Raw genomic sequence first — 26739 nt, 5'->3', positions numbered from 1 at the left:
CAGCTTTTGGGAACTTTCTTTCCTCTCCTTTTTTTGCTTTGGCCAATTTACCGCTTATTGCGTTTAGGTTATTCACTGGAGACTAACTGCTAAAAGTTTTTTAATAAAAACTTAAACTGAGGTGTTATTAAACTTTTGATTGACACTAGTGTAGTAGGTTTTCAAATTTGATGATTCAAAATGATAAACGTTGCAGCTTTGCTGATGTTTTCACCAACATGCAGAAGAAACTTTGACATCTAGATAGAGAAACAAACATTTTCACACATGGGCATAAAAAGCTTACATATTAATCACTGCCAAAAAGGTATTTTAAGCTTTAATATAAGCATTTATATTAGTTTTTTTTCCCCCTGTGACACATTCAATGGCTTTCAAAACAATTTGCATCCAGCATTATGTTCCCTCTCTTGTCACCTGTCTATTTTTTGTGTTCATTTATGGAATCAAGTGAGAGAATAAAATAAAAACATATAAATGGAACATCTTTTTCCATGTAGGTACTAAGTGAGACATGAGCTTCATGTTTTATGTCTACCTCAGGGAAGTGTATGGCTTTAAGTTGTCTTGCAAATGTGCCTGAACAATGAATGTTTACATTTTGCTCTTGGTGCTGGAAAGCTCCACGAATCAGCAGTCACAACATGTACATTTTGCAAAGCTGTACAAAATAGCATTGATTGTTAAATCTTCAGACCACAATATTGCACTCACGCACCAGGAGGTACTGCCTTGTGAAAAAACACAGCTTGAATTTCAAACACGGGAAGAAGCGATCCAAATGCGAGATTCAGCTCAGACTGGAGTCAATCTCAAATGACACATTCAATTAACGAACAGCAATAAGCATCAAGCCAAAAAAAGTTATGCGCACACTTGCACACTCACATACGCACACATTCACCCACATATATATGTATATATAAACAGCTGGCTTTTTGTTATTTGACATGACTATCCATTACTGCCCTGCTGTGTGCCTTATGTGTCAGAACAATGACGTAGTGGCCTCATAACTCACAAAGAGCAATGCAGACGCACTGTGGGTTTGAAATGTAATAAAGAGTCTATAAGTAATTTGTTGACTACTTACTCACTAGGGCTATTTAATCCTTACAATGTATATAAACATCTTTGATATTAAACTGTCGGAAATATTTTGCACATTAGCTGAAATAAAAGGATATCTTGACTGCCCTTGTGTTATGTCAATATTCCTTTAAAAATGTTAAATGTTTTTTTCTTCTTTTTTTGTTCCCCCAGTAAAGAATGGCAGTTTCAGATATAACCTTTGATCCCTTCGACTAAAATCAAGGCCTCTTTTTCACCAGTACATACATTTTTATTTTATTTTTTTCTCTCTCGCTCTTTATAGTTCATTAAGGGAATGACAGACATGCTGGGACAAATATGATACAGTCCTTAGAGTTGTTCCATGAATCTTCTTCATCTTCCTGAAATGCTTTTCATCACTGCCTTTTCCTTTTTTTCTCTTTAAGAATTATGCTTACAAAGTTAATATTACATCAAAAGGCAGAAAAGGTCCAAAAATGAGAAAGAGAAAAGAAAACCAAGATTAATATCCCTCCGTAGTTAATTTCTTGGGCGTTTGTGTGTTGAGTTTGCCATCCTTCTGTTCATGTCACTATGTTCAACAGAGTTTCGCAGTCAGGTGATCCGACTGTTTTAGTATTTCTGTGCTGTACATGTCCAAGGCATGATTAACTCGAATCATCTCGCTGTTGTTGAGCTTGAGCCGATGCTTCAGCATACAAGAGAAGAGGTCCAGCTGGGGTTTGCCAGGTGCAGATGGAGGGGCAAGGCGGTTAATCCGATCCCTAATGTCCAGGAGCAGGAGCATGACAGATGAGGATGAGTAGAACTGAGTTCCTTGTGTGTACGACTGGTTGACCTGCTGCACAGCACTGCGGAGCAGGTCGGCATTAAAACGCAGGCTGTAGCCGAATACTTGGATATCAGATATTTTGATGTAGATCTGCCGTTTGTTCGGGTCCGCGAGATCCACCGGACCCTGACCCGTGTCGTTGCGTAGGCCCGTCGGGATCTTAGCGCGGCTACGCAGGTAGATGTGCACCGTCTCAAAGAAGGTCTTCCACCGGTTGCCCAGCAGGAGAGTCCAGTTGAAGCACTGGGAGTTCTGCAGTCGTACCTTTTCCCAGCGCGGGTAGCCGTGTTCCCCAAAGGGCATACTCCAGCCTTCTGAGTGACTGCCACTGAAAGGGTTGACGTAAACAAAGAACATGGGGTCAATGCTGCTATTTCGCATCTGGCAGATCTTCATTGAGAGGCCGATTATCATGTGGAGGTAGTCCATCCGGTTTTTGTTACTTTTCAGAGTCAGGGACATGCGCTTACGCCACCGGGGGTCAAAGAATGTCTCCAGGCGGATCTCGTTACTGATGAATGTGGTGTGAATGTACAGTCGTGAATCCATCTTCTGCAGCAGGTATTTGAGTTCCAGGTCCTGAAAGTCCAAATCGGTTTCGAAGCTGATGAACTGCTCGCTGCGCTCTGAGTCCACGTTCTGGGGCTCACATCGGCCGCGGTACAACTTGTAGCCCTTGTTGCAGGAGCCACATTGCGAGATGTTGGCCAGACTGCACATAGCACAGCTGTTGTTGCCGCCGATGACACACGGGATGGGTCTCAGGCACAGGGTGACACCTGTGTGGCACACGCATGTCCTCTGGCTCTCCAGGAAGGTCCCCCAGAACCCGTTCTCATTACAGTAGAGGAAAGACTGAACCCTGTTGAGCCACTGCATCACAGACCTAGAAAGACACAAAAGAAAAGAAAAAAAACAATACATAAATTAATTATTGCTGTTAAACTTCCCATGGCTTACTGTGTTTTTTTCCCCACCAGAAGATCCTTGATTTTGATTAATTTGTGACAATGTGATGAACGGTTTGTGATGACAGCTAAATTATCAAAGTGGAAGCTTGGTTCTAATTGTGTAGAATTATCTCCAAGTGTTAACAAGGTGTCTTAACCAAACTGAAATGAATCAACACCGCTGACAAGAAAATGATAATAAATGACCTGCGTTGTTTACAAGAGGCACAGTTAGATGATAGATAGATAGATAGATTATTAATTAAATCAGATAGATAATTATAAAAAGTTGTCTTTATTGCTCACAGCCATTGTGTTTGTAGAAAAAACACCCTCCAGCATCAGTATCCTCAAACAACTGCTTCCACTGCAGACGAGCCCTGCAACACTATTAGAGGTATTTTGGATCATTCTTCTGATAGAACTGCTTCAGGTTCATACTTTTTGGGTGTGTGGCCTAAACAAAGTCGTTCCATAGCGTCTCTATTATCGGTTTAGGTCTGGGTTGCGACAGAAGGGCTCCAACAGGTGGATTTTTTTTATGACACTTCCTTCATCCTGATAGTCCTGTTCCTTCAGCATCATGCTTTGACTGGCGTAGAGCCACACTAACAATGTCTTGTTAGATGTCAGATACCTTAATAACTTGAACTCGGGAATTCATTTCACTTGTACAAGCCTGGAGGCAGCAAAGCAGTACCCCAAATCATGATGGGATGATGTTTTCATATTGGTACGCAGTTCCCTTTTTACCTCTTACCCCACACATACGGTCCTATTTGTTCTTTTTGTACAATTCATCATTTGTGAGTGTGAATGGTAGTCTTTGGCAAACCTCTGGCATTCATGACATGTCTTTTTATTATTTTTTTTCCTTTTGAAGAGGAGTGGCTGCTCGAACAATGTCCCACCAAGGACACCATACAACCATGTACCAGGATTTGCATATCAACAGGGATTGAGTGTCTAGAACGAGTGTTACTGCAGAAGCACGGTGGTGGAACATGGCGGACTCTGTGGAGGAGGACTCGCTTCATGATGCAGATACAAAGGCCTTACTCTGGGGTAATGAAATATACAATTCACCCTGGACATTTGAGCCTTGACATTTCTCTGGGCTCCATTTTTTTTTTTTTCCACACTGATCCTTCTCCTTTGTGCCTCTCTTAGCTGCACAGTCTTTTCTAGGGGAAGAAGCTGCAGAAAGGAATCATCTCAATTTCGGCACAGTTTTTCAAACAGAGCTAACATCTCCGAGACGATTTTAAAATTTAAAATTTCCAGCTTCGAGTGAATCAACAGCTCTTGATCCTGCATTCTGGGATCTCTTCTTTGTGAGGCATAATTCACATCAGGAGATTCTTCTTCTTTAAACTCAAAATGAAGTAGATGTGTAGTTTTGGATAAACTAGACAAACACAGATCCAATCTGGTTGTATTGAAATGGACTCCAGTTTTACCCCCAGGTTATTATTGTTTGGGTCTTTCGGATATACACAGATGTTAAGAGAATAGAAGTTAATAGATTTATACCCTACATGTTAATATTTTAAGATTAAGCAGGAAACAATCTGTGTCTTAGTCACAAAACATTGTGTTTATTAAATGAAGGTAATTTCAAGGGGGTCACTTTCTTTTTCATGCCATAGTGTTTTAAAAACATCTAGTCAGGATCGTGAACAGGGTAATTTTTCTCCTTCAAGAGAGGAGTTGTGTTATTTCACTCAAGTGGAAGGCATTACTTGTTATTCTTATCATGTCTACTCATTTCCCCTAAGGCATCTTTTCTTGTCATCCTGACAGTATTGGAACTTCTTTTTTTTGACTATAGGAGATTAATTTGGAATCCTGATTTTTTTCAGGGGAGATGGACGGTCAAGGTCAGCTTGACATGTTAATGAACCTAAGCATTAACTATGATGGATGACGTTGCATTCTCAGCAGGCCACTGAGCCCTCAAGCTACACCCAGAATGAGCCTAGAACAGATCACCTATAGAGGACAATGGAAGCACATTGTTTGATCCTGGATTCACAACGTGGGGGGGAATTAAAGGTGTGCCGTAGATTCCATGATCCCATATTCCGACACATTCACATGACCTTCATTTTTGTGAATGTAAATACTGCACATACTTAATATTAATAACAAGTATGCGTCTTTATTACCCCTAGCAAATCAGATACAACCAATAGACATGAAATAGCAAACCAACACCAGCAGATTTGTCAGAGCCTTGTGCTCATGGTTGCAGGAATAAACATGTGGTGAAGATTTCTGGGGTATCATGGTTTTCAGTGTAAAACTTGGTCTGGGTGTAGGCTGATAAGAAATCCTTGGTTGTGTTTTCGAGAAATATTTTGGTTTGGGTTAAAACAGGAATGTTTTTCTATTCATGAAAACAAACACGAGTTTAAGGCTTTGGAATGCGGGCCTCTTTACACAAGGCCACTTAACTTCTTCCTTTGAAGGTAGATTTACAAGAAAACACAAATTTACAAGAACAAAAACCTGAAGATCTGAGACATATAAATACATAAGAAAATCTACTGTAATGGACAGTTGAAATGATACTGCTGGTTACATCCATCCACCTAATAGGGATTTACAATTTTCTGTGAGGAACCTTTGTATCCCTGAGCTCCAAGTTCTACTCTGCCCGTCATGCCCAGCACACAGCGCCTCCTCTCCATAACCAGCTCATCTCCACCCATCTCCAGCTTCACTCAACCCCCTGCCTCGGCAGTCTGCTCCCCAACTCATCCTCCTGCTGGTCGCTCCTCCAACCCCGCTCACTGCCCAGCCTCCATCGCCTGCTCTGCTCATTCCCCAGCTGACTGGTCAGCCGTCCAGTCCCACCCACAGCTCAGCCTTCTTTGGCTCCGTCCTACAAAAAATAGGCCACTTGCTCTGTGGCCTCAGACTTCGCCTGCCAGAACCCTCATCTCTGCAATAAATCTGCTCTGCATTCAGGAGATCGCCAATATATATTCTAGGCTAAACTAAGAAGTATTAAATCCTAGAGCAAAGTCTTCTGATTTCATTATGACCCCACTGCAGGTGATTCCTTGACAAAAACACAAAATTTCTGAAGATTGTCTTATTTTGAAGCAAATCTGAGAGAAAAAACAACATGTTTATACTTGCAAATGTTTAATAGGAATTTGTTTTTCTTGCAATATTACACGCCTTTGCAGGTATGTTTCTTTTTTGTATTCATATAAACACTGGCTTAAAAGCTAGAATATCAAAAGCCACATTAAATATTTCCAGTAGAAATATAATCAGTGAAGTTTAGGGGAAAAAAACCTAATTTTGCTGCATATTATTTGCAGCGTGAAAAAAATCGTATCCAGTGATAGGTTGGGGAAAACAAAAAATGTATCCTTTTTAGATTCTGCAGAATGTAACTTCATATAAAATCATTTCAAGGTGTAATTTATCTCTCAGAGATGAAGTGTAATTTCTCTAATCTTCTTTTAGGCATTTCCATAATTTTGTGTGGTTCACATTTCCATCTCTCTCACTGGCAAAATGTTTATCAAGAGTCGATACATTTCTCTGTATATTCAATTTAATGAATGAGAAACAGAACGGTGGTGATTACCTTTTTGTCCGAGAGTTTGGTTTCTCTTTCTCTATGTAGCTCATTGATTAAAGTGTGTATTTTCTGTCTGTGAATACCTGCTTTGAGTGTCTTTTCAGTGCAATCTGTAGAGTTATGTTATTGTCAATGTGGCCTTTTTCCTACACAAGAAAGACTTTATCAGATGGAATGAGCAACATCTTGGCTGTTTGCTTTGGCTTTTTTGACATATTTGTTCCCAATGTGACATTGCATACGAGCCTAAAGTCATCTGTCTGATGCCAGAAGCATGAGAGTTGGCAAACCGCAAACTATAAACTTTTCCCAGACTTTGTCTCTTTGTTCTTGTATTCTTGCCGAAGGTCCATGTGATCATTTCAACACTGCAACACAGTCGCCCTCTGATTTCCACCCTTTGTTTGTTCAGTTGCAGACCTGATATATACTGCACCTTTGCGTGAACCTGCTATTTCTAGTGCCTGTTTGCTTATGTGCACTAGTGTGCCGATATCTGCTTGCGGCTCTTCCTACAAGAAGAAATGTCTTAATCTCCTGGTGCAGGCCTGTATTTGTGATTGTACTTCACATTGCAGTGCTGCAGTTTGGTCCACAGTGTCTTCAGAGAGATGGCTGGATCCTGTTATCTTTCCCCAGCACGTGTTTGCTGCCCACTACGGCATGAATATAAGAGTAGCTACCAAATAGAGACCTGAGCGTATACTGGATTTACTATATACCCTGATGAAAGATTCAAATCGTAGCACTGCCAACAATATATTTTACTATCATAAGTGTGATTATTATTGTTTTCAGGGAAACTGTGAACACACCTCTCGCCTTCTTTTGCAGTTTTGCTTTGATCAGCCACGGGAGGCAGAGCAGCCACAGAAGGGGCAGCGAACCTTCCTCCTTGTGTTTCAACTATGAAGCCTCGCTTCTTTTGCCATCACTTGCTATTCTTACACTAGCTAGTTGGTCTGCTTTAGCACAGCTTGTTCAGGGGTGCTGTCATAGTATTCTCTGAGAGAGTAGACATTCCTTTTACATCAATGGCAAAACAGAAAGTTTCTGTATCCAGTTGACACACACCATGTCCTTCCTCACAACTGACCATTATATTTCCTCTGGTGGCCACAAACATGCTTTTTACCTCCTGGTTATTTTTCAGCTATTGGTACTGATAAATTAGATCAGATCTGGAGCACGTAGGCTTAGTGGTCCCTAGGACATAGTTGTCCCAGCCTTCAGCGAGGCTCTCTCAGCCCTGCCAGCAACCTCTCTCCATTTTCTTTGGCCTTTGGTTTGGTTCTACCTGTTACAAGGTAGATTAGTTCCAGGGGAGAGGCCAGACTGAGAGTGATTCAGCTGCTTCTTTTTCATGTCAAAAGAGGTGGTTGGGGCATGTGATTAGAATGCCTGCTAGGTGCCTTCCACTGGAGGTCTTCCAGGCACATCCAACTGTTTGGAGGCCTCAGGGAAGACCAAGCAGATGCTGGAGAGATTATATATCTCATCTGGCCTAGAAAAGCCTCGGGGTCCCCCAAAGGGAGCTGTTGCTCGGGATAGGAACAACTGGACTGCTTTGCTTGACCTGCCAGTACCGTGACCCAAACATGGATGAGGAACAGAAACATGGATGGATGGATGGATCTCTTGGTTGTGACAAACTGGATCTGAAATAATTCAGGATATTGAAGATACCTTTTGTTGAAAAAACAAATAATTGCAATCAGATTTTTTAACAGGTGCCTCCCAGTTAAAACTATTCCATCATTATGATCCCTCCTCTGATTGTAATAACTTTTGAAATCTCGATTCTGAAATATTGACCATAAACATATTTTATTAAATCAATGCCTCCTGCAATAAGCTATTTGAGTGCACCATGCAGACAGTTTTGGTTTGCCTTGTTTTTTTATCTGAAGCAATGGCTTAGCTTAGATTTGCCATAGGAAATTTAATGAAAACACACTGGAATGGAAGCTGTTTTTTTTCACTGTTTGTTTGTAATGGGGTATCAGACAGCCCTGGTTTTCATATAACATGCATCATAGCTCCTTCTCATTCAGGCGCAAGGAAAAAGAAAAGCTGAAAAGAGAACAACAGAGCAGGAGAACAGCAGCTTCAATTAGAGGAAAACAGAAAAAGCCGCCCCCTTACATTGATGATTCTCTGTGTGAGAATCGCTATAGTGTGAGACGGAATAAATATATATGTATAAGCAAAGATTGCGATAAAAAGTTAGAACTTGAATGGTAAACATAAGCAGTGCCACGTCAAAATCAATATAAATTAGGGCAAAGCAGTTAATCATATGGAGGGTACACTCATATTTGTAAATATGGTTGACTTTGAACATGAATAATTAATGGATGCAAATTACTTGGCTGGGAGTGATGCTACTTCATATCTGTCACTATTAATCATTTATACCAAAGACAAACTGCTATGTTCATTCTTCTTGAAGCGAGCTGCTATACTCATTACAGGAAATGCAACAGCAAATCCAATATAGCTCACGTATTAAGTTTCCAGACCCTTATTGCGGTGAGTGCTCACAACAAGAATTTACAATGCTTTTTAATGACTGGATACCTAGTGCTGAGGTAAAGCTTGAAAAATCGTGAGGTGACACATATTTGTTATTGTAGACAATGCATCTCGGTGCCTGACTTTCATTAGCTGATGTAAATATGTTTATTGACTGAACTTATTTAATATACAGCGGTGACAGGGCAACGTGATTTAAGACTTAAAATCTTTTTTGGATAAGTATAACTTGATTGCACCAGTTTACATCATAATAATTGCACTCAGTAATAAGCAACTTTCCCTTGTTCCATATCGCATCCATAATTTAATTAAGCTAAAACCTGCTTTGAGTGGCATAATATGGATGCCCTACTAAGGCTGCATGTAGGAAATAAAATAGTAAAGAGGACCAGTTGTTCTAGGAATGCATTATTATTATTATAATTCTTATTATTATTACAGTAATTCTATTATTAATTAGTTAGGAACATACTTTACATTTAAGTATATTCACAGTTATACTGGCACTGAGGGTGTACGCCAAGTTTGAAATGTTTTATTAAGTAGCTTCTAGGAGACTCAAATTATACCAATCATTAAAAAAGTAACTTTAAACTAGCTTGCCAAAGCAACCAAGCCTTAGCAAAAGAGATTCTTATTACCTTTCCTGCGCATTTCAAAAGACTGAACCCCTGTTGTGCCACCGAGCCGCCACATCCCTTTGATAAAGTATCAGCCTTTTTTATGTGTATTATTTGTAGTACAAAAACTGATATACATTAGTATCTGTCGTCTGACCTGAGTATTTATCCATACCCCCTCAAAAGCACTGCAATATCACAGAGTTGTCAGGAAACATCTGAATACAGCATCATTCTGAATGGCACTGAAGTCCATAACACGTAAAGGTTAGAGGAAGATGGTACGAACCCTTGGGAGCTACTTCGTTTCCCACATGTTGATGTCACACAGTTGCAGAGTGTGAAAAACTGGGGTGTGTCTGTGAGCTAAGCTGCAATCCAAGTGTCCCCTGGAGCTTCAACATGTACAGCTCTGAGGATTCCTCCCAGTAGAAGAGCCTGAATGGTGCTAAAACCACTAAGTCAGTGAACATGATTCTCACAGTGCCTCTCCAGGTGGGAGTATGCACAGAATAGCATGTGGGGGACAACGTCATCCTACCCATTGTCAGCTTGATGTATGAACTGGAGGCGAACCAAATGGTCTCTCACGAGGGAGCCGGCCTGCTGTCACTTAGAACCCTGGTGTGCCCATTCTTGGCCACTGGGGCCAGGCAAGATGTTTTTCACAGCATCATCAGGCCACTCTGCAGTCACACTGACAGGTTGAAAATGTGCTAGAAGGCTTCCCTGAGGTGTTTGGCAAACACCTTGAAAAGACTTGGGCTGATGCTTTATGGGCCTTCAGCTTTGCTTCAATTCCCTCATCCTGTGATCAGCTCTTATAGACTGCCCAGAGGAGAGGTGAGGGCTGGAGTCCCTGTTGGCGCCGGGAGTGGGGGTGCATTTTCTCTTGAATCAGGGGGAGAGGCAGGCGAGCAGGTAATGGAATGATATCATTACTGACTGACGACATGGAGTTGGGGCACCCTTTAACATCGTAACTATCCAGTTAAATACTGAGCAGATTACCATTAGCTCTCATCCAACAAGACATAACCCGGGTTTCATGAGCCTTGGGAAGCCACAAAATGTTATTTTGTACACCAAGCTATACTCATTTCAAAACACAAGTGTATACCTGCATGGTGGAAGGCACATTATCTAGGAACCCCTGCAGAGCTATAGACCACTTATTCCCACTCAGGCTTGTATGCACAGCGTATTCACATGCACACAGAGGTGATGAAAACAAATAAATCCTCCATCCGATGCAAAACTGTCTCTCACACAGGCAAGCAAATAAACACGGCGCTCTTATTTCCAGTGCCATCAGGCACCCTTGATGTGTACTCCATGGAAGAGGGAGCGCATACTGTGGCTTTTTGATAACACTTCAGCACAAACCTTTGCCAACTCTCACACACAAGTGTGGGTGAGCTCCTCCTTTTCCGTGGGTGACAGTTGCTCATTTTTAAACCACTCAAATTAATATTTTACAGATTATGATTCCATTAATACGGTGGCATACCCTACATTGCACCGTTTTAAGGGGTGTTCCAGTTGGAAGCAAGGAACTTTGCATATTTTGCAAGGTGTTTTCTGATTTTTGTTTCTGATCTAAGAGAGTGGATGGGGAAATTCCAGGCTTTTCAGGCAGTGCTGACACCAGGGTACATCTGCAGCAAGGCTCTTAAGCTGCAACTGCAGTGGGTGGTGACAGATGTGTGCAATGACCTATCAAGAAAACTCCCACAGCAACATTTTCTTCTCAGACTGCAACGTGAAATACAAGAGTGAGCAAGAGTGCTTTGGGCATGTGCAAGCCTCAGCACTAAGTTGACTTGATGGACAGAAACAACAGACCCATACGTTGGAATGTATAATGGATGACATCCTCACTGTTCATGCTTCATAAAGTAACAATCAATATAAAACCCTAACACCCCCTCCGAGAGGACATCACAAAAGCAAATACCCCAAAATATCACGATCAAAAACAGCACCCTTTGGTTTTTGTTGCTGAATAAAATCCTCATCACATTTCCAGCATTAGGGGGGAGGTCGTGTTTCTACCCACCTCTCCCTAGGCATCTGGTGGTTGGGGTTGTGGTGACAACGGATGCTGAGGCCAAAAAGCTTGCGGGCGGTGCGCTGGATCTTGAGCCGCTGAATCTCCAGGGAACTCTGGAGCAGCCTGTATCTGGCTTGCAGGTCCCAGTCGCTCCCCCAGAGGAGGTGCACACTGCTGATGGGCAGGAAGTGAGTGGAGGGCAACCTCTTCAGGAAGGACTTGAACTCATCTGGAGGACAAAGAGAGACAGAGATGGTAGGAGTGAGCAGATTGCAAAAATAGAGAGATTATTTAAATAATAACATCTGTTTTCAGGCAAGACTTGACCAGACAGATAAGTCAAATAAGATGAGAAAAAAGTGACTGTGCTAGTTTAGGTATTTTAAAAGATCAGAAGGAACCTTTAATATCAACTGATATATGAGGAAACAATTAGTTTTAATCCATAGCTATAAACTTGGATATCTTATCGAGGAGTTTCCCTCAAGTCTGTTCTGGATTGGTTGCTAAGAATACATTCTGTCAACTGAACCCGTTTTCAGACAGGACATCCGAAAGGGCGCCGGAGAATTGGGTCAGTACTTTCTCCAGAGTTTTCCAAAATTAAGCTCAGACACGTGGATTCAGGTGAGGGGAGCGAGGGAGCAGATATTTCAAAATAAAACAGAAAATTCACACAGGGAACAGACCAGACAATTTGATCTGAAAAGCATTTCAATGGTTGGATTTTTCCATGTGCGTCAATGTTATTGGTTTAGAAAAACTGTTGAAATTATCTTTTAATATTCCCCAAACCAGCCTCCTGTTCGTTTTTAGACAAACAAGAGGACTGTCTATGTTTCTTAATGTCAACGGTTGCTGTTATAAAATGTTAAATGTATCTGCGTCTGCTGTGAGAATATCAAAAGGGAAATGAGATCTCCCTGGCACAGTAAACATGATGATGATGGTAATTTGTGTTCATCCAGTTTCCTCTGATCCTTTGTCCTTGTCTCCTCCCTGGAAAACCTCTGAGCCCATCTCCCTGACCCTGGTTTTTGATACAGGTCAATTTTTCAGCAACAATGGACAAGCAGGTGTTAGTAACTTCAATGGCAAACACGCAAGAATAAAACAAACTTTTATTTGGTTTGTTAATCAAATGAGTCATGACTCTCTGAGAAGCTCATTTTCATCTCTGAGGATAGATGTAAGTGCATCATTAGAAATAAACAATTCAGCGCCTAAAGTGTCTCCATAGCGATCTCAGTGGTTGAGATCGAGACAAAAGTAGCCTCGTACAAATGTAACCGTCTCTACTCCAGGTCCAAATGTTGTGTGAATACTTTCATGGTTTAGGTGATGCATGACTATACACTGATCCGAGCAATGGATCTTAATCCTTGGTACTAAATAAAATTGGGTTTGAAGGTAAAGATGACACAAATATTCTCGGAGAGGATGAAAAACTTCCTCGCATCCACATCTCCGAATTCAAGACATGCAAAGACCTGTGCTGTATGCAGGAACCCCCCTCCCCCTTCAGACCTCTCCAAGACAGTTTAGAAGCATTAACCACGGAGCTGAGAGCTCTTTTTCAGTTGCAGCTGAGAAATGTCAGGATTTCCTCCTCTCCCCTTCCAGGCATGTCAGGGCTCCCTTCCCCCTTTTCTTCAAAGAAGCCAGATTCTCCTCCCATGTTTTGAACTTGCAATATTCCTCCACCCAGTTTTCAGAGATGTCAGGTACCGCCCTCGCCCTTTTCCTAGAAAAGCTGTGCGTCTTCGGCATCCTTCAGAGTCGTCTGAGTCGCTCACCAAGGGAAACGGAAGAAAATAAATCAATTTTCAAGTTACACCCCCAGTCCAGGTCAATAGTTGCCAAGTCGTTTTACACAAGCATCAAAGCCATCAGAGTTCTCCTCCTTGACATAGATTCCAAAGTGTCTACATACTCTCCTTGAATGACTCTATCACAAGTCACCCAAAACACCGTATCTACAGATTACAGCCCCTCACGGTGTAACTCCACTTTGCCCTTTGTGCCATTGTATGTCAATTTGTGGCTCTCAGACATCTAAGCAGCAATCATCATACATAAAGTTTTCGGGACTTACAACCTGTTCATTTGAATTTGAGATGTAGGCCAATGTTATAACTGTAGCAGTTGGGTTGCTGTTGGGTTTCTCTTTTACATTTAAGTTCTTGACCTTATTATGTTGTGATTTGGCCCTTACAATTTAACTGAATAGCTTTGATTTTAGTTCATTCATTTTTTTTTGCCATTTTATGAAGCACTTTGTAACGTTGTTTGGATAAGTGCTATACAAATAAAGTTATTATAGTCAGATTTTCCAAAGAAACAGGGAATGGTACTCAACAGAACATCCAATCCAATCAATCTTTTCATATTATCTGTTGTAGTAGAAGATGTTGATATCAGTTGCGACAAATCAAATCACTTCTTATCCTTCCTCTCAAAATGTTACTGACAGGCCAGACGTTCTTTATCACCAAGAGGAAATAGGAGAGTTTGTAGGGGATGCACTGTACATAATCACCATGGGCAGCAGAAAAGCCTCCAAGCATTTTTTCCCCATCAGTGCTGACATTGCTAACACTGTATGGCGCATCCACATAGCTGTACAAAAAAAAACATGTTGGTTTGATTATAGCGAGTCAGTGGAATACCAAGTAGGCTGAGGTGATAAAAGCGCCACCGTGCCGACATGCGTGACATGCTTAACATTAACAAAACAGCTCTTCATGTCAGTTTGGTTTGTCCTCAGCACATCTCTCTGCAGTGATCAAATTTAATAACAAAATAAAATGTATTATAAGTGGAAAACACCCCTCTTTTAAATTGTTCTTATAATATAATATACCACATTTTAACATTTTGGAATCTGCTTTCACATTATGAATCGAGGAAACTGTGCTATCCTTTATTCAACCTCAAAAAACATGTTGTGCACTCAGGGACCTCTATGACTCACATTAACTTCCTTTCTAAGGGACATAAATATATGTATCTGTTCCTGGCAGGTTTTTTTTTTTTTTTTTTTCAGATTCCAAAGTCATTTAAGACATAGCTAATTATTTGTATAGCATATTATAATATTCAGAGTTCATGCAATGTGCTTTACAGAAATAAAAGCAGCATGAAAGTAAAGAGCAGAAGCCTAAAAAGCAACAAAAAAAACTTTATAAAGGCACAAAATAAAAACTAAGTAATTCGTCATTAAAGTGATTAAGTGAAGTCACCAGAAAATAGAGCTGGTCTTATCTTATTTGTTTATTTTTTTTTATATTTGTATTAGGAGGTAAGGCACAGTAGAACAGGAATCAATGTCAAATTTACATTGAGTATCACATAATCTTGTACGACAATTAACAATATATAGAGATATTGACACCATAAAAACACTGTGCATCTTGATGGGTTAAGAGTAAGATATACGGTCTACCTCCTAGGATGTTTTTCTTAATTTATGGACCACATGAACGTGTTCATGCGAACAAAACATTACACAATTCAATGAAAATAATAATAATAATGATAAATAAATAACTGAACATTCTATTAAGTAATAATTAAGTATTAAAGCTGCACAGTATAAAAAAAAGAAAAAAAAAGAAAAAGTAAATAACTAAATAAAAAGGAAGAAGTGAGAGAAAAGAGAGAGGGGGGGGGGTCCGTCAATCAGGGGGCAGGGACTGGAGAGAGTGGAAGAATGTAAGAAAGGGAAGCCACTTATTATAAAATTTGTTAGAGCTACCTTTCCCAGGCAGGTTTTATTGGGACACTTGTACATGCCATCAATAATGAATACAACAGCTGGGCACAGTCGTACTCTTTTCTTCACCCTGTCCAATATTCTACTGTGTCTGGTTGTATTTGCATCAACGGAAACAGACATAAAGTAGTTGCCATGACACTCAAGCAGTGGGGCTAGGAAAGTAATCTTATTAGCCACCATTTCCTCTTTATGAACAAATCCATGCATCTAAATAATACAATAATTTGTCAGTGCATTGCAAAGAAGGCCCATAAGAGTGTTTCCTGATGGATTTTCCAAACATAAAACACTCACTGTGGTGGTAAGAGGAAACGGATGTTTACCCTCAGACCGAGACAGAAAGCAAACCCCCATCTCTTTGGAAGAGGAATAGCAAAATTGCATTAGCTGCACTCCAATACACGTTGACCTTCACAATATGGTATTTTGCAATAATACGGAAATTTCACGCTACTTTCTGTATTGAAAATACGGGAATTTTGGTTTCTATTAACTCCGGTAGTGAAGAAGAAAGGTCGCAGGTGAAAAGGTATATTAAAGATTGTTAAGGGTCATCAAGCACGATAAACATTTAGGGACTCAAAGATTACTAACTGTCAGAACTCTGCATCTGTGCCCTTTAAAAAGGACATGTTATAATTTTTCAAAATGCCAAAACCTTTGGTAAAGGGAGCTTGTCCCGCCCACAAAGAAACTCTAATCCCAAAGAACCTGTAACACTTTGTGTAGTCCGGCTACAACGACCAGCGACTAGTCAGTCACGCCCCCAAAACAAAACCATGTAAAGTGAGATCCGACCCTTGCTGCGGTTGACCAATCATAACAGTGTGTTCCAGCTGGCCAATCAGAGTAGACTGGGCTCTTCAGGGAGGGAGGACTTAAAGAATCAGGAGCTAAAACCAAGCGTTTCAGACAGAGGCTGAAAAGAGGAGCCACAGCAATGGACAGTATGAGGACAGTGAGGGTTTCTAAACATTAGAGCAGATAAACCCTTTCAGGTAATTATTCAAATCAAAATTCTGAACCTGAATATGAGCATTCTGTGTTCTCACTAATAATATGCACTAAATTAATTAATATTGCTAAATGTGTCAAGAATTCTTCATTTCCCAAAAACCTGATACATCTTACATCACATATTATTTACATAATTAAAATGATGTGCTAAATGGAAATTGGATGGAGTTCTAACTTACCAGAATTCTCAAAGTCTTTATAAGAGGTAGCCCATGACTCAGACATCCCCAGCAGGGTGTTCTCCATGATCTGGATGTCGGTGATGGGACAGTTGCATTGGGGATACTCCTCGGCGCATTGGCATATGCACTGGTTGCTGCGGCAGACGTACTCGCCCTCTCCATTGCACATAATGTAGCTCAGAGCTGACTGGACAAATTTCTCCTGCAGGTATTCTGGGAAAATTACCTGAAGACCTGGAAAAAAGAGATAAGTGGGAGGTTTTAATCAGGCATAATGCATTCTGTATTGTTGTGATATGAAGTACAAGCCAAGAAAAAAAATGCAATCCCGCCCTTGCTCGTTTGTCTTCATGTTGGAAATCAGTGAATAATAAGAGACAAAAGAAATGTAGCGTTTACATAACGCAAACATACTAGAAATTAAACTCCTTTTTATAATTTAGTAAAGATGTGTATGAAAAATGTGCGGACCACAAACTACGGTATGAGATGAATAGTTTTTCCACCTTTTCTTTTTCATTAAATGTACTTTATACTTAATAGAGTAATAACAGCATCTCCACAATGGTATAGTAAACACTTATGTGAGAAAAAAGTTACTAGAATTGAAAAAAGAGGGTGTGAAACGGCCGGCTGCTCTTCAAAGATTGCTTTGAGTCATAAGCACTCATTCGGTACTTTTAAAAAGAAGTGCTTGGAAGCTCTCCTGTGTTCGACTCGAGTCGCTTCTGTCTGTGGTCACTCATGATGTGGCAAAGCATAACAGTGATTGATGAGTGCTCTCCGGTGCCATGTTGGTTTATTCATTCACGGTGTTTGCATACTCAACTTTGAAAGAACACATTCCATTCTCACCACTGACAAGGTACTTATAATATTTTAGCCCGAGCCGATGCATATCTCACTGTGGGGAAGTGAAGGTGGGTGAGCAGTAAAGGCGTTCTCCTCAGTCCAGCCGCAGATAAAATAAATCCCGAGCTCTACAAGCCACTGGATTGGAAAAGAACTAAACAGATTTTTCTCCTTGTTGTATTAAACTGCATCTTGCGAGGCAATATTTTCTTAATGGGTTTACCTGTGCACAAACAGTGCTTCAGCAGAAAATATGCAACCAGGAGCCAGAACATAATATGTTATTGAATGATGAATGATTGCACTGTTTTTCTATTTCCCCCACACCACCCACATAGTATTTTCACCCAAAGGTGAAATCCATTTATACAAACACTCGTGGAACAACATAATGTTGCTGAAATGAAAGGGAAAGTGAGGCTATAATTCACACTGCACGCATGAATTATTTTCAGGTTGGAGTCAAATTGTATCTGTTATTATGCATGTGGCAATTAATGCTGACGCGCAACATACGCTAACCTGATAACAGTGGGTAATTTGAAAAGCGGATAGAAGTTTCAACACAATATGTGCCAATACCTGGCTGTGGAGCCGAAAGTACAACTTCAACATCTGCTGTCATGGCAACAGCCTTTAAAGAAAAGACTGTGTAATTAATCCTGGAATACTTGTCAATAGTATGGTCATTATCGCAGCTTATAATCAAGGTCGTGTCTGTGTAGAATAATGATGTAAATTACGTTTACTGGAGAAAAAACGTGAAATCAAGTTCCCGTGTATGTGTGGCTTCCACAGAGGACGATCCTTCACACTTTCAACTCCCCTGCCACGAAGCAACCTTTCCCTCGTAACGTCTCCTCTCATTTGAATAGACACCGGCGTCCCTTCTCCTCTACACCTCCTCAGAACCACTGCCCATCTGAGGGGAACAGACGGAGGGAGGGATGCAGCGCGTAAACGGGATGGATTGATCACGTCTGACCACAAAAGAGTTGGGTTGCACGGGGGGCTTTTTCTCCATCAGGCCTGTCTGCGGCCCCTGGATCCAATATTCATTTAGCTTGATGTATTCCTGGGCTTGAAACTTTAATGTGATTTGTGGGAGAATCCAGATGGCAAGTTCACGGATCAACGCGGCTCACTGACAGTGCTGGTGCCAGCGGCCGGGTGCACAATAACACCAAAGTGCCTCAGCCCTCCCCTCTCTGGCCTCTGCTGTCTAACCATACCTCATACCCCCCACCCTCCCATCAAACACACACACAAACACACACACACACACACGCATGTTTTCTATTTTGAAATGAATGTGCTGGTGCTGGGAGATTGCAGAAGGAACCATTCGGGATGCTGACACTCAGGTCAGTACTATCAGTCTTGTGATCTCTTGTTTCCACTCTGTTCTTCCCACAGTGTTTCTGTCCCCTCGTTTTCAATGCTTCTCCCTCTCCCTCTCTCTCTCCACCTCTGCTTCCGTTCTCTGCACACATCTCTTCTGTCTTCCTTCATTACACTCACTCCTACTCCCGCCACACTCGTGCACATGGCCCCTCAACTCATCCCCCCCCATCATCCTTTGCCTCTCATTCACTCCATCAATCAGGCTCCTCATTCGTCCCTCTTCGGCTCTCCCCCCCCGCCCCAATCCCCAACATTCTCCCACTCGAGCACGTATACTACACTACTGGATATTTCGATGTCTCGTCCGCCCACTCCAGTGTAGAAATGATGTCACGCAATAAAAGTTAATCCATCAACATTTGTTAGGTGCGGCGGGGGGGGGGAGGGGGGGGGGGAGAGCTGGAGTCCTCGGGGCCCTGAAATAATGAAACGAGAAACTAATCAGAGTATAGAAACATTTATCTTTGTGACTTTGCTGTGTTTGTGCAGTAACATGTGAGAACTCTGAGAGGAACTGGACCATAAATCCACGGTTAATACGAGGCCGAGGCAGGAACGTGTCTGAGGAAAACACCAGGTATTGGATTATCGTCATTAAGGAGCCGCTGATGAAACGAAAGGTGCATATTGGAATTCCCATGCAGCCATTTGATAACCTCCAACTTCATGCTCTGCCAGTGCACATAATTCCCTGCAACCCCTATGCCTGGCTTGCTCTAAATAAATAGCGCCTCAAAATGGCAGTTAATCTCACTGCATACATCAGAGAGGCTGATATATTTTCTCCACGTAGGACGGAGGATATAGGCCCTCAAACATTCCATGAATGCTAAAAAACTCCTGCAACTGTGACTTTGCCTTTTTCATTATGTCTTCCTGGAGAGCTCCATTTTTTACATGGTGATAGATGGGAATGGGGGGATGGGGGGGGAGATGAAGGCCACAACTGAGGCTTTTAACTGCCTTGGCAAGCAGTTGCCTGCTTATTGCAATGCCACGCTCTCCGCCTCATAAGTTACCCTTTCATTAAAGATTAATTGACCATTGTGTGGCCGCAATTTTGCAAAATAATCATTACTTAATCCACCGGTGCAATAAAGTGCATTGCTTCGATGGCGGGGCGGAGGGGGGGGGCTTTAAATTACCATTGGAGATTACTGTTGCAGCCATGATACAAAACCGAAGACCTCTGAACTGGAAGACTGCCTGTGTTTCCCCTCAGTACACGCAGGCCTCTCTGAAACAGCAGGGGCATGGAGTTTTAAGATTTGCTGCGTTGGCCCATTTCACATGAGTGACAACTGTGCAGGTAAAAGTGCAGCTAAAGTAGCTATTTATCCACTTTTCATTTCTTTGCATACATACTCTCTTTGGGGTCTTTCACAGTGTGCGTGTGTGTGTCTGTGCCCACGTGAATTGGGTCTGACAGAGAGTAACATGTTCCACTGGAGCTATTCTCCGCTCTCGGAATATGTTAGCATTTTTTAAAGTTCTGAATGAGGTGCGTTTTTTTCTCCATTCAAACGGATAATGTGTTGCTGGGTCTGTGCTGAGTAGATTATTGTAGATTATCATAAGTGTTCTAAGCACTCTCGAAGGCAGCAGCTTTCGTTGTCAAACAGGGCTGTTGATGCATTTTTTCCAAGCGTTTGTGTGTGTTTTAAAAATACTGAATTGAATCAGTATTTTTTTTTTTTTATCTCAAATGTCTTTTTCAGGCCCTGTTTTTGTTTTTACGCTACATGAATATTTAGACATGGATATATTTGAATCAGGAAAGCAGCAGGGAGATGGAAAATCCCATTTCCTGAAGCAAATTAACATACAAGTGGCTGCATATGCATACATGAGACACTGTCCTGTATGGGAGCCACAAAGAGACTTACAGCACACAACGTGTTTCGCACCATGTCTATATATTGTTAGCTTTGATGGAACCTACTTACAGTAAATGTGTTGTTAGCACAAAAAGGGAAGCACGGATGCCGGTGCAGTAATCACAGTAAAAGCATAAATTACGCATGAAAATGGTTTTGGCATTCGGGCCTCACTGCTCCTGCCTCAGAGTAAAAAACAGGGAAATGCTGAAATTGCATGTGCAGGATTGAGGAGAGCAGACAGTCTGCGGAGGTCGATGAGCTCGCCACCGGCCGAGTTGTTGCCAGTTGTGCGGCACACCGGACACAGACACACAAGTCGAGTTAAAGACAGTGATTACTTTTTTTTTCCTCTGTTCCCGCCGTGTGCACGATCACAGCGCAGCGAAAACAAATTTGCAATTTAAGTTTGGAATGATGCTAAATCTGTTCAAGCTTTTTTGTCGTTTGGATTTGAATTTGGATATTAGCTGCTTTACAAAATATGGCTCCGGCATGTAATTAGATATCTGGTTGCTGTTGGCCGCCCGTGCTCTTCTGTTGCACTGCTCAATCTGTTCCGTCGTGCGCTGCCATGTGTCCCCGCACAGCAGTAGCAGTCGGGCCTCGGCTTGTGAGAGACTGTACCCATGTCGCACATTCGCGTGCGCGCAAACACACAAGCTGCTCGTGCGCACGCCCAAACGTACACACCCCTCGTGGGCCCCTCGAAGAAATTGCATGTTTTACAAGAACCCCGGAGAGTGGGGGAGGAGGGAACGTATGACAAGCGCTGACATTTCCATTTCAGCTCCAAAAGACACAACTGCCCTCAAAGTGTCAAGACGCGCCGTATGCACACGCCTCGGATCAAAAGCCCAGATTTATCACTGGCATGAAACATCCCTCAATACAAAAATAATGCTAATCTGTTTGTATCGGAACGCACGTGTTTGCTTTACATTCCGTTAAAGGGCAAACAATCTGCCGAGTCATCCAGTCGTGCAGTAATCTGAAATGGAAATCCAAACATTACACAAGCTAAACCCTCGTGGGCTGCCTCTACATATTCAAATGGTTTAGAGGTTTGCGTGGTAACATGTTATTCAATTTCTCAAATACAGTGTCCACTGGGTGGAGGGCGGGAAAGACAGCAGCAGCATAGGGCCAGGTCGGAATCGAACCTGCGGCCGCTGTACGAGGACTCAAGTCTCCCTGTGACTGTGAACATAACGCATTTTTACTATTGGCCTCATTGTACATTCAAGTTTTATGACTTATGACTTAACACAATATGCTGGTGACCTCTTCAGGGTGTGCCCAATGTCAGCGTGCTCCATCCGCCCCAGCCACAACCCATAAATAATAAGCCGTATTGATAATAAATGGATGGATGGACGGACTTAAAACCCATGCATAACACCCGAGTGATGAATGCACATTGACTAACTATAAAGAACAATTTAAGTGTTTGTAAAAGCAGCTCTAACTCGGCTCCTACAAGGTCTCTTCTCTGTAAAGAGGAGGGATAGAGTAGAGATGCCCTCAATCTATTCATGAGACAGAGTCTGTCGGCGATTGAAAAAAGACTGAGTGGAGAACCAAGGCACTTGAAGAAATGGCAGACTGCAGCTGGCAAGTGTGAGTGAGGGGGTGGGTGAATAAGGGGGGTGGGGGGTGGGGGGGGATTTATGGTCATCTCGTCCCCAAATGGAAACTGGCTCTTGATTGACCACTTGCGATTGAAAGCTGACCTCCCGGTCGACACGGAGGGATTTCATCAGGTACTGGGGATTCAGCATGTTAAGAGTGACGCCAAATAAGAAATGAAAAAAACACGTGCAGCCATCCATCTTGGAAATTGTCCAGCGTTGCCAGTTCCATGAAGGAAAAAGGGGACGCACGTTTTCATAAATGGTCTCTGCTGGACAACACGAGCCCGTCCGAGAGGTGGTTGGCCGCCTCCGACCACCACTGTGACAATCTGTGAGGCATAGCCCAATTTGCACAGCAATTTCGAAAGCTGTTTCCAGACATGAACTCTGGGGGACGAACGAAGAATTGGGTCCAGACTTCCTCTGGAGTTCGCCTCACACACATAAACACCTAGCTGGAGAGCCTCCGCTCAGCACAACAACACACAAATCTCTATCTAGGCTGTAACGTATTAATTCCTCTGTGTAGATCACATGTTTTTGTTTCACATCGATACTGGAATCGGCCCTTATCACCACCAGCTCTCATGATACCTTTGTCTCTGTCTTCTACGTAAATGGCACCACTTTTTCATCCTGTTATATTTGTATTCTATGGATTGTTTTCAAAATTTTGGGTCTGTCGCGTGTTAAAAACTTAATTTGTACTCAATTTAACTCTACGTAGTGAGTTCATGACCTTACACAATTATAGAGCAAGCCAACAACTGAACAATGAGCAGCACTTTAGAAACAGTGGAGTTAAAAATAAACTCCCTCATAAACTGAAAACATCTGGCTTTTACTCGGGGGCTGTCCAGGGAAAGTTCGGAATTCTCCCTCTGGCATTTGCATTCACACATCCGGAGAATGTTTGGAGTTTCTCCGGAGTTCAGTGAATGTCTGAAAGCAGCATAAGTATCGTCAATCATCATGAATCCATGTTTGTGTAAGTAAAGATGAAAGGTGTTTTAAAGGCCAAACAGTATTTGTGTGTCGAGGGAGACAGAGACATAGAGCAGGGTCGTATAGAAAGATGATAAAAAAAAAACAACCTCCGTGTTTACTGCTGCTAGTCTGATGTTTGCTCTCCATGTTCTGCATCAAAGATTTTCCATATGCAAACGGCGCTCTAATAAACCAAGGACACTGTGTTTACTGATATACTCCAGTCTTCAAATCATTTTCTCAACAAGTCTGTCATCAAAAACAACTTAATTGATTTGTATGTTTGTTTGTCCTCCCCCCGTAATGTTTGCAGCTTTTTCACTTGAAAAGAGCGACAGGCATCGAGCGACAGACCAATGAGGATCTAATTCATCACTCTCCGCACGGCTTGCCTACAGGGCCAGTGTAATTTATTTTCTCTTCACCACTTTGAAAACTGTTGGCTCAGGCTATTCTAACATATTCATAAATCTTCCGAGATAGGCTCATGGCTCTTCCAAGATGGGCTCTTGAGGAAACTGGGGGGGGGGAAGAAGGGAGAGAAAGGCATGTGGCGGGGATAGAAGGAAGCAAATTAGTTTGCTTTTGTTTTGATGCTTAATTATGACAGCCATATTGGAGGTGATTGGGTCCTTGCAAGGTAATGGCTTGTTGGGGTTCCAGGGCCTTTCAGCTTCTGTTGGCCCAGTCGCTGCACTGCATGTGACTAATTTGCTGTTTTCACTACAAATTACACACATGATAATTCAGTCTTCTGCCTAATACACCAAAGCCCCTTTCATTTTCTATTCAACAAAATAACACCAAGTCCAATAAGGTGATCAATGATAAATACCAGCAGATGGCTGGACTTTAGGATTTGACTTTCTCCCAACACCCTGAAACATACCGCATAATAAGATTTTAAGTAAACAATTAAAACCCTGACAATTTCCCTGCCACACGCTAATTCCCTCTTTCCTTTAATTCTCACGCCTTAATAATAGATTTTTTTTTAACTTCTGGGTCCCGGGGGAGGCAGAGGGTGAGAATCCAGCCAAAACCAATATCATCAGGTTTCTCGGTTTTAGCCCGGAAAGTGGACAAACAAAATAAAGAACAAATTAATGTGGGGGGAACCTAAGTGTATTTAAATCCCAAATTGCAGTGAAACTAAATAGTGCAGATTGGTTCAGAATAAACAAAACGGGATTGTCTTTGGTTCCGATTGGAGAGTTTCAGATTCACGGGTTTCGCTGCAGCTCCACTGTTTGTCTTTGCCGCAGCTGATCATTTAAGACACAAAAGTGGTCGATTTTCATCATGTTCGAATTCATCAGCGTGTGCGAGGGCTGCTCTGTTATTTATTCGGGCTGACAGCTTTAAGATCAATGAGTTCCTCTTGCATGTCCACCAGTATAGTTCTCGGCTAATGACACGTTCCGATGCTCATTTGTGCCGGAGTCCTAGTAGCTGCGAGTCAAACGGTGCGTGTAGCATGCTACACATGCCAAAAAAATGTAAAACTGAAACCTCCAGAGTCACATTAACTTGGAGCAAAAGGAAAGTTTCATGTTTAATAGATCAAAGCTCTCGCTAAGTCATGCATGAAATCTGATGTGAAAAAAAATGGTTCCAGTGCCATCTTTAATTCTGATGATTGTTGGGAGGAAAAAAGAAGGGGAAAAATGGAGGAAGCACAAAGTGTTGGTTAATTTGCCAAACATTTTACAAAGCAAGACTGTGGGCGAGCGGAGGACTGAGTTTGGACTGATAGGTAGCTCCCTTGATGTCAGATTCCACTCCAGCACTCCAAAGTCAATCTAAGTGAAAACAGAGGGAATATCCAGGGAGTGTCATATCCGCATTGTGTTATCTGGAGCTCACAGCCCCACCAGCGCACAAAGAGCAGACCACAGGGGTGAGAAGCAGAGAGAGAGATAGAGAGAGAGAGAGAAAAAATCCCTTTTTGAAAATGTCTCTTATTTTGGAAAGAAGTGTCTCCGCAGGACAAAATTTGACCACAACTAAATTCAGTCATCGTCCTTCTTTTCTTCCGCCGTTAGTTTCAACTAGAATGCTGTCTCAGGCTGTTCCAACCTAATCTCACCAAAACCAAGATGTGAAAATGTTTGGTTACTAGCCTGTCCTCAATTCCTTCTATTTATTTTCCACCAAAGTTACATGCAGGCCTCGAGGTAGATAAAGTGCTGAGGTTCGGAATGAAAAAATAAATAAAAGTGGGAGAGAAAAAGGCATGATTAAAAGTTTAATTAGAATATATGAAACAGAGTGGGTTCGCTATTACTGCATCGTTGTTTAACTCACATGGTGCTGCATACTAATATGATCCCCTCTTCTTTTAATTCATAAGTAATTTAAATGGCTGGTCTAGATTAAGGTTTTTTACAAGTTTCATAAGGTGGCGGGGGTGCAGCAGCATTATATATTAAGGGATTTTGTTAAATATTTGACAACTGGTCAAAGAAACTCAGATTTTATACGTGAGGAGTCCAAAATTCTGATCATGATTAAGATATAGACTGAGTGACATCTTAATTTAGGAAGAGACAATGATAAATAGCACGATGGATGAATGAGTGGATAACTAGATGGTTAGGCGGATGGATAGATGAATGGACAGATAGATGGACCTATCGATGGGAGGATGAATGGACTGATGGACAGATGGATGAATGAATAGTTGGATGGACGGGTGGATGGATGGTCAGATGGATGAATGAATGGGTGGATGGATGGATGGATTGATAGATGGATAAATGGATGGGTAGATGGATGAAGGGATGGGTGGATGGATGGATGGATAGATGGATAAATGGATGGGTAGTTGGATAGATGGATGAAGGGATGGGTGGATGGATGGATGGATGGTCAGATGGATGGGTGGATGGACAGATAGATAGATGACAGAAAGACAGACAGACAGACAGACACTTAAATATACAAACATACACAAAGTTTCCAATATACAGTAAGAAGGTTATTGATATTGATATTAATAATAATATATTTTGCAAAACTGAAATTCCAACTTCTCCTCACACAAAGAAAAGAAGACGTGAAGGAAACTATCTGCGATCCTGCAACTGCATCGTCTAAAAATAGAATTGTACATTTGTTCGCATTCTTCTCGTTCCCTTTCTGGTGGTGGTGTAGACAGCTCGTCTCAAAAGCACTTTCCCACCCAACACTCAGTGGGAGAAAAATACATGTTTACATTGGAGCCTAAGGAGCATCCAGGAAATGTCATAAACATGTTTTCTTTCTGTTTTTGATGACACTGCTCACCGTATTGGACTACTCTCACTCAGCCTGTGTTAGGTGGCCTGTTGTGTTGCAC

General features: G+C 41.8%; 1 protein-coding gene across 1 annotated transcript in view; it reads right to left on the bottom strand.

Moving 5' to 3' along the window:
• Positions 1 to 1651: 1651 nt before the first annotated feature.
• Positions 1652 to 26739, bottom strand: part of brinp1 (bone morphogenetic protein/retinoic acid inducible neural-specific 1) — an 80452-nt gene continuing 55364 nt past the window's right edge. The window contains exons 5-7 of the mRNA XM_061078080.1: positions 16643 to 16879; positions 11675 to 11897; positions 1652 to 2792 (exon numbers count right to left, since the gene is read on the bottom strand). Of these exons, the coding sequence (XP_060934063.1) occupies positions 1652 to 2792; positions 11675 to 11897; positions 16643 to 16879 (1601 nt within the window). The remainder of the gene's footprint in view (positions 2793 to 11674; positions 11898 to 16642; positions 16880 to 26739) is intronic.

This window comes from Limanda limanda, chromosome 1, assembly GCF_963576545.1.
Source record: "Limanda limanda chromosome 1, fLimLim1.1, whole genome shotgun sequence".
In the NCBI taxonomy this organism is placed as follows: domain Eukaryota; kingdom Metazoa; phylum Chordata; class Actinopteri; order Pleuronectiformes; family Pleuronectidae; genus Limanda; species Limanda limanda.
Note: the sequence above shows the minus strand (reverse complement) of the source record. Positions and strands in the feature narration are given on the sequence as shown.